Raw genomic sequence first — 10,000 nt, 5'->3', positions numbered from 1 at the left:
CCCCACTCTTTATCTGTGCCTAAACCTAAACATAGATTCCATGAACAAAGCTTCTTTCTTAGAACTGCACGCCTGTGGAATTGTTTTCCGTTTTCCTGCTTCCCGGCTGACTACAATATGGTTGTGTTCAAGTCTAACGTAAATAAGTTCTTGATGAACCGTTCCATATAAGTTATCAAATTTACTGAATTTTCATTACTAATGATTACTATATTGTCCAATTTGTACTGTACACGCTTTAACCCTTATCCTTGAGTGGCCTCTTGGCCTTTATAATGTGGTGATGTCTGTGTAAAAACAAAAAAAAACAAGCTATGCCTCATTTGATTCTCTTTCTGTTCCTCTATAATTTTACTTGTTCGTATTTGACTTTTAATTGAAGTATCCTAGTGTTCACGTCAATTTTTAAAATTAACTTCAAATTGAAAAGGCAAAAAGAAACTCCGCGCAATGTACAATTGTTATTTAAATGTAACTTTAGAACATTAATGCAACACAAATACAAAAGGAATGAACTAGTTAATATTTAGTAGCAATGTTTTGGAAATTCCTTGAATTAGTCTGCGGCAATACTTCAGTGCAATGGCATCCCACTTCTCTTTAATTTTTGTCCAAAGTTCTTCCAAATTCTGCAATCAAAATATTATATACGGAGATAACTACAGATCGAAACATTGTCATGGCAGTGTAGCAAAGCCTGTTACATGTCTGTAGCTCTATCAACCGTTGGCATAATCACGTTGACACACCAGTTCTTGTGAGATCACCCAAGTTAAGCAACATTGAGCCTGGTTAGTACCAGATGGGAATTCTAGGCGCTGTATTATGCCAACGGTTGATAGAGCTACAGACATGTAACAGACTTTGCTACACTGCCATGACAATGTTTCGATCTGTAGTTATCTTCATATATAATATTTTGATTGCAGAAGTTTATTCTGTGTAGACTATAACTTTAGAACGACATTATGGACACATTTGTTGATTATAATAAAATCTTATATTTCATTCCAAGAGCAACATCATAACAATCGCATCATCTTTAGACAAAGTAGTTCCTATTTTCCCTCTAAATCTAAAGTCCTTCTCCTGCCCTCAGTCATTACCGGGAAGAAATATACACACTAACACTATATTTTCCTGGCACCCTTCGTAACTGAATCATACAATCATAGAATACCGTTATCTTTCGATCCCTCAATTCAAAAATAATAATTTCTCCCTTCTAAAATTCCGGAAATTCTCATTTGATGAGCTCTTAATATTCTCATATTATGAAATTCTATTCCTTTTTATATAAACGGAGAGTTATTAACATTTAAAAAAGAAATGGCGTCACTAAGAAACATTATTTGGCCCGGTGATGGGTCTGATACAAAAAGCACAACATCCGTTCTTATAACAATTGCAACACAGAACAAATATGAAATGTATATAAACAGTTCACAAAACAATTTTTACAGAAACGAAAGAAAGACATACTTGAGATGAGGCTTTGCTTCGAAATATTAATAAAAACAGCTTTAATCGTATTAGCAGGTGAAAAATTGCCGCCATCTTGTTTAAATCAAAATGAAAAATTACCTTCCTATTGAACTCTCCTGTGTTTTACGATCATTTTCATCAAATTGTATTTTTTATTTGTATAAGTCCGTTTGCTGTTTATACGGTAGTATTTTAAATCTCGGCACGGTGCGTTTGGTCACGCAGGTTTCCTTCGAAATATATTTATGAATTTCAATATAAATTTCAAACAAAATAAATGTCTGTTTATTTTGTAATAATAAGTTGCTTTTTGCTTCAAACGTGTATAATACGTATTTTATTTTATTCAAACTCGGCCAGCGCTTCTAAAGAACAAAAAATCTTAACGAAAATAATTATTGCTTGGATGTGACGTCACAGATTTATGATTCACGTCATGATACAAAGCATGAATTCTAACGCAAGTAATAATTTTATCAACCAATCGATTTGATTTAACCAATCGATTTGATTTAATCAATCGATTTGATTTAAAACTGGGCGATTTCACCGGTTTCGATGACAATAAAAATATGAGAAAATTAAACACTCGTGAAACTCGCTTTTGAATTAAAAGTCGCCGGGACACTTCTCAATCGATACACTCAACGAATTTTTGATCTATGAGGAAGGCCGATGATAAGATGGACTGACGCCCAACACAGTGGTCTCCGTAAAATCAGCCTTCATTCGGACCAAGCCTGTGATCGTGCCAAGTAGAGACAAAAGTGCATTATTGTGGACACCGCTTTAACTTGGGACTAAGGTAAAGAAAAGAAAGAAAGAAAGAAGGAAGAAAAAAGAAAGAAAAAGAAAAGGCGAAGAAGAAAAAGAAGAGTAACAAGAAAAGAAAAGGAAAGAAGTAGAATTTTTTAAATATTTATATAATAATACGCACTTAATAATTTATATATTTAATTACAATAGAAAAATCCGATCATGAAAAGTAATATGGTTAAGCTTAAACATGGAAAAGTACAGGATTAGTTGTTAAAACTAATATTGCAGCATTAAGAATTGAATATAATGTTATAAGTTGAATTTTTAAAAAAATTTCTATTGTAAACCATGATTTTTCCAATAAATTCACTTGTTCTTTGTTTAGTTTCAGTCATATTTCTTTGCCCCATAAACATAACATACACATATGTAATAACAATGTACGGCACTCGTCTGCTTTCAATAAAATACCCCCAATTATCTCCCTTTCATGCTTTCATTATCTCTGTTTCAATTGTTACTTTTTTTTCATCGAGAGCGGTGAACAGTAGTCGCTGAAACGACGTAGTTGCTTTGGAAACCAGTCATAAAATACGTCGCTCACCTCCTTACGTTTTCTTTACGATTTTGGACACCAGTAAATTCATCATAACTTTTTAATGAACAAAAATTGAGAAAAAAAATTCACAATATAGCTAAGAAGGTGATCTATAAACTGTAATAATTGTTTAAAATTTGGTCGAAAAATGAGTGAGCGGTGAAGCTTTAAAGCAGTTGTAAATGACTAAAACTGCCACTTAACCACATATTCAAACACTACCGTATTTGAATAATATATATTTATATTTATATTTATATAGTACTAGCAGGCCTCCCGGCGTTGCCCGGTCGTAAAATGCGCAGGAATATTATATTTAAATTAATACAGAAACTGAGACATATGCATCTGAGTATGTTTTTTTTTTTCTGAACAGTTCATTTTTTCTAAACAGTCACTTCTTGTAAGAAAAAAAAATACTTGAGCAGGGATCGAAATCAAAACCTAAAGACATTGAGTCAAGTATGATAACCATTACACCAGCTTGTCACGTCATTTACGAAGTGTTTTCAAACCTACCTGTTCTTATCATGAAGAAACTGTCATGTTTCTTGACCGCGCATGCGCAGTTGTGAAACAGTTGACAAATAGATAAAAACCCTAACCCGACTCCTATGTACCAATCTACTAATTTTTACTCTTTAGCGGCCCTTTTTCGGGTGAAAACCGATATGAACAGGTTAAAATTAAAAATAAACTAAAATGAATGTACAAAAATGCATAACGATTTTTTCAATTTTGACCAATTTTTTGACCCTTAAAAACTATTTTAACCGACTAAAGACCCATAAAAGAACGGTCCATAAAAAATCCAATCATTTGAGGCCCCTAGCACTGCTCTGCGACTTTTAGTTTTGGAAGAGATAGAGTTTGAAAATATGGAGACAGACAGACGGACAGACATATAGCATTTTATATATTAGATTTTTCATTTAGAATGAATGGCAGTAAGAATGAAGAAGAAAGAACAATAAGAGAAAGAAGAAAGAAAGAGAAAAGGCGGAAGAAGAAGAAACATTTCTTTATATATATATATATATATATATATATATATATATATATATATATATATATATATATATATATATATATATATGACACAGGAATGGGTATGTTTGATCTGGCATAATGATGATTCGTTACAATTGTGGGGTCTGCGTACGCGCCCGGTCAACAAAGTATGGAAATAAAAAAAATAAAAAATTTAAAAAAAAACCTTTACAAGTGTTTTTGATATAGATGTACATAATAACTCTTTGATAAGTATGTTTTAACTTAAATTGGGATGGTATAATAAAAATTGGGGCGTCTGCGTTTGCGCCTGGTCTCCATGGAATGGAAATAGGCACACACTTTAATAAAGACTTTTCATATCTATCTGCGTAAGTATACTGTGATAATTATGTTTCAGTTTGAAGAAATATGGTATAATAAAATTAGGGGGTGTTCGTTCGCGCCTTACCTCCATAGAATGGAAATATGTCACAAAGTTTAACAAAGATTTTTAATATAGATCCACAGAATATTGTGATAAGTGTTTCAGTGTGAACAGGTATGGTATAATAAATTATAGGGTTTATCTATTTTATTTTTACTTTCATAATATTTTGCTTTGGTTTTGATATCCCCAAATTCGAAGCTATATCTTTTCAACCCTTCCTTTTCATAACCTATCATACTTTCATAAATCAGAGTCCATTTTTTTGTAGGCTTTTTTTGAACGCAGTCAACGACGGGTACTTTTGCTAATATATATATATATATATATATATATATATATATATATATATATATATATATATATATATATATATACTAGTCTACCCGTTGGTGCTTGTTAAAGGGCAAGGTGAAACATGTTCAAAATAAAAAGTGATTTTGAGATTATATTGTCTTTGAGAAAACATTTTTTAAATGATGAGTGAAAAAATAAAATAAAACCCAGGAAGCCGCCAGAGTACTACTGCGAGCATTAATTAAGATTAAGGAGGCCATACTAAAAGCACTACTAAAACCAAGTTTCTACCTTCCCCCTTCTTGAAGAAAAAATATTTTATAAGTATGACCTGAAAAAAATAAATTGTCACAATCCACAGGAGCGCTACTAAAAGCAGTAAATATGGTTATAAATACGATTATAGTTATATATTGTATATTTATATTTATATTTAAATCAGTTTTTTTTTTTTCAACGGAGTTTAATTACATTAATTTTTAAGGAAAATACGTTAAAATAAAAAATATTGTTGACTTTTTGTATGCTTTGAATACCAGCAGTGACCTTTAATATAGGACTTAAGACAGGGCGGCAATGAAATAGGTAAGCAGACGAATTTTTTGAAACCAGGGGTCACAAACCGGATGGGCGGTTTAAACGCTCAAGCAAGCAAACTTATCTGAGTTTTATAATTATATAATATATAATATTTTATATTATATAATCTCTATATATCACCAAAGTTAAGCAACGTTGAACCTGGTTAGTACTAAATGGGTGACCATTTGAGCCTTCCAAGTGCTGTATGTGCTCTCTGCTTATCTCGGCATTGTTTCCAATCGTCCTGGAGCTCTCTTTGCCACTAGACTCAAACAATGTCGATTTAGGGGAGGTGGGGTTGAAGATTGTGCAACCCTTGCATCACAATTACACGCGCATCTGCTCCCAGGGTGTATTCTTTGTCTTTCGAGATTGAACGGAGGCATCGATTTATATATAAAAGGCACCGTGTGTGTGTGTGTGTGTGTGTGTGTGTGTGTGTGTGTGTGTGTGTGTGTGTGTGTGTGTGTGTGTGTGTGTGCGTGCGTGTGTGTTTGTCCTCTACAGATTCCAAAACGGGTGGGCCGATTTTTATGAAATTTCACAAACATGTATTTTATGTGTCTGAGAGTGTTCTTAGATAGGATTTGTATCAGAATTCCTCCAATAAGTATCGATAATCAATAATCGAAAAACTCCTATTAAATAAAGAACAGTCCGATTTCGACCAAAATTAACAACCTTATACAGCCTAACATCACAAGTGCTCTTGAATAGTTTTATCATTGCACAAGCAGAAAGACCCGGCGTATAAAATCAACAGTACTTTCTTTGGTATGGCAGGGAACGCGTTCAAAATTAATATTTTTGTTAAGAGCTCAATCGAACGATGATACTTGACTTTTGCATTTTAAACTGTAATTTAAGTGATTATTCTAACATTTAAAAAAGTCAACAGTAAGTTCTCCACAGTGCAATGTACACTGCAATGTATTGTTGAATAAGTCATTGTGGGAAGGCATATGGAGATTCCTGCCGGTGCACCGCGGTGGCTTCCTGACTAGTGCAGGCAATTAAAAGATTTGATTGAAATTTAACCGACTTCGATGACAGTAAAAGTATTGGAAATGTGGAACATTCGTTGGTCCTAATTATATCCCGGGCAATGTCGGGTTTCCCTGCTAGTTTAGTTATATATATATATATATATATATATATATATATATATATATATATATATATATAGTATGAATTTTTAACTATTAGACCTACAGAAATTCCACAGCGGCATCTTTCATATGTAATATATTATATATATATATATATATATATATATATATATATATATATATATATATATATATATATATATATATAGTATGAATTTTTAACCATTAGACCTGCAGAAATTCCACAGCGGCATCTTTCATATGTAATATGTAATATATTACTGCTGGGTATTCTGTGGATGTTCACCATTAATAAAGACATTGCGATATTATTGTAGCTCTTTTGTCAAAACTGTAAAAAAAATGTTTTCTAAGTAATTTGGTTAATGTAATGTCAGAATATATCTGGTTATTACGGTTTATCTCCAATATTCTTATCAGAGTTTGTGACATATTTCCATTGTATGGATGCACGGCGCGAATTGAAACCCCACGATATTATTATACCATCTTTAGATAGAACAGATACTACTCTTGGATCCTAGCTAAAGTATATTTTAGTTTCATGCACGACACAAAACAAGCATCATTTTATAAAGAGTATATTTAAGTTTCATGTACGACACAAAACAAACATCATTATATATATATATATATATATATATATATATATGTGTGTGTGTATATATATATTCAATTTGTCTTTACATAAGCAGCATATGCATATATATGTATATGTATATATATGTATGTGTATACATATACAGATATGTATATATATAAATATATATATGTATATATATAAAAATATGTATGCATATATATAGATAGATATACATACATATATGTATATATGTGTATACATATGTATGAATATATATATGTATATGCATGCATATATATATGTATGCATATGTATGTATGTATATGTATATATTTGCATGCATATATATATGTATGCATATGTATGTATGTATGTATGTATGTATGCATATATATATATTTGTATGCATATATATATTGTTTTCTTCATTTTTTGTTATCAAGTACGATCTTTGACTTACTTGTAGTTTCATCAAACACTTTTGCAAGCAAAATCCGATCCCGCATTTTGCTATATCCTACCCCCTGATGAGAAGGAAAGCATTTCTTTGAAACTCCGCGGATTAAGGACTATCCACTTATTTAGTGTTTCCTTTTTAAAATTAAATGTTTTTAACTCTTTTTCAAAGTGTTTTTAACATGTTTTATTAACTACTTGTTCTTATATATATATATATATATATATATATATATATATATATATATATATACATATATATATATATATATATATATATGCACACACACACACACGTTGTGTATTCGGTGATCGGGAGATCCTATTTATTAAAAAGGATAATAGAAGGTGATTATATGCTACAAACATTAAATTAGCTTATCTATATACTAATTTAATGTTTGTAGTATGTTATCACTCATCCTCCTTTTTTTTTTAATAAACAGGATCTCCCGATCGAATAATTTATAATCTGGAAACCGTGACGCACGTACGTACATACGTTAAAGGGTGGTTATTGATATATAGATATTGATTTATATAATATTTTTTTCATCTATTTAAAATGAATCACTTACCGCGTCGGGAAGCCATTGAATGTGCGAATGGGCGCAGACAACCGGACTTTGAAAATAAACGATACATCCAACAAATGCACTCAGCAGAAGTAAAGAAATTCCTGGGGTCATTTTTGAAAACAGCAGAAAAAAATATGCAAGAAACTCAACCGAATGTTTTAAACGCACATCGATAATTTTTCTTGGCTCATTCGGACTATTATTCACATGACCACGTGCCGTAACAGATAAGAGTGTCGGTTAACAAATAGTCCTACGCGACAGTTTTCTGAAGGTTGATGGTTCGATCCTTATCAGAGGCGATGATAACGAAAAATAACATACGTTAACATTTATGTCTAGTATTGCCTGACAGAACAAGAATAATCTTCTCCCGTGGATTAAATAAAAATGGTCAGTTCAAAACTACTGGTTAACAATTTCGATATACAGATTCTCAAATCAGACTAGAAGGTTCGCAGTTTCGAAAAGCTGCACCTGAAGTAGGTCTGGTATTACATCGGTCGAAACGTTGTGAAAATAAGGTCCGAGATGGTGGTTCGAAATAAGCCGAATAATAACAAGCAATCGATTTTTCTTTTCTTTTTTTTTTTTTTCGTTCTTTAAGTATTAATTATGAGTCGCCATTTTTTTTTTTTTTTTTTAGCGCCAGTAAATCCCTGCTTACAGATAATCCTCGTTTTCTCTCCGTGGAAGCAATAGCATATATATTACGCCGAGTACGTTCGACCCGTAAGGTTAAACTTGTTTTTCATCTTTCAGCATCAGTAACAGATTTCAAAGAATGCAGACGGTTCTGACGACTTTCAAAATGGTAAACTTGGGCTTTTTTTTTTTTCTTTCTTCTCCTTTTTTTTTTTTTTTTTTTTTTTTTTTTTTGCGAGAAGAAAGCGGTAGTACTCCCTCAGTCCTGGTACATCTACCGCTTCGCTTCACACCCGCGCACACACAAAAAAAGGTTTCTCTTTTTCTTTTTCTTTTTGTAAACTCTTTTCTTTCCGTCTTTCTTTTGTTTTGTTTTTTTCGGTAAATTTTTTACGACGTGAACCAGCGTCGTTTAACCCCTAAGAAAATGAAGATCTACTTCCCCCCCTATTACGTTAAAACGGCTTTTATGACTAATATGACAGAAGAAACTTATAAAAAAAAAATTTAAAAAACATAAATGTTAACATTTTAGAGTGGGGATCACTTTCCTATATAAATTTAACGTAAAATCAGTACCCATTTTTTTTTTTACCTTTCTTCGCCGCACAAAAAAAAAGGGGTTTCTGTTTTTCTTTTTTCTTTTTTCTTTTTGAAAACTTTTTTCTTTCTTTTCTTTTTCTCTCCTTCCTTTCTTTAAATTTGTATACATTTTTCCCCAAAAAATATTACTTGCAAGATATATAAAGATGGACTACCAGCCAAGCTTTAGCCTCTCTCCCATCGACGAAATGTTGCATCCCTCTGCCTGTTTTACAAGTACTTTAACGGTTATTGCTCTGACGAACTGCAAGCACTTGTGCCCCCCTCGACGTAAATACCCCTGACAAACCCTACAAGCAGCAAAATCTCACCCCTATACAGTAGAGATCCCCAGATGCCAAAAAACCTTCTACTCTAATAGTTTCTTCTCCAGATCTGCTACGTTGGAATTCCCTTCCGGGTTCTTGCTTCCCCGACTGTACTGACATCTTGCTGCTAAATTCCCTATATAGTACCCCTGCAATTATGTCCCAGACTGTAGCACGCTACATCAAAGTGGCACTGCACTGTGCTTTGTCTGGGTTGAAAATGCAAAAAAAAAAAAAAAAAAAGATGGGAGCGAAAAGGGGAAAATGGCGATAATAAGAGAAACGTTCTGTCGTGAAAAAAGAAAAGAAAAGAAATCTGGTGAAGGACAGAAAGAGAATAGAAGAAAAGAAAGAAATAAAGACGAAAAGTAAGAAATAGAGAAAAAATACAAAAAGTGTGGGGGGGGGGTAGATAGATAGATAGATAGATAGATAGATAGATAGATAGATATATAGATAGATAGATAGATAGATAGATAGATAGATAGATAGACAGATAGATAGATAGATAGATATTAGAAATATATATAGACAGATG

General features: G+C 32.2%; 1 protein-coding gene across 1 annotated transcript in view; it reads right to left on the bottom strand.

Annotated features, from left to right (window-relative positions):
• LOC145260653 (WAP four-disulfide core domain protein 1-like) overlaps nt 1-9,689 on the bottom strand; it is a 115,061-nt gene extending 105,372 nt beyond the window's left edge. The window contains exon 1 of the mRNA XM_080118990.1: nt 7,907-9,689. Coding sequence (XP_079975116.1) covers nt 7,907-8,017 — 111 coding nt within the window. The 5' untranslated portion in view covers nt 8,018-9,689. The remainder of the gene's footprint in view (nt 1-7,906) is intronic.
• Between the last annotated feature and the right edge of the window lie 311 nt (nt 9,690-10,000).

This window comes from Euprymna scolopes, chromosome 36 (genome assembly GCF_053919585.1).
Source record: "Euprymna scolopes isolate OS-2025 chromosome 36, ASM5391958v1, whole genome shotgun sequence".
Lineage (NCBI taxonomy): Eukaryota > Metazoa > Mollusca > Cephalopoda > Sepiida > Sepiolidae > Euprymna > Euprymna scolopes.
The sequence above is the reverse complement of the archived record's forward strand: the minus strand, read 5'-3'. Positions and strand labels throughout refer to the sequence as shown.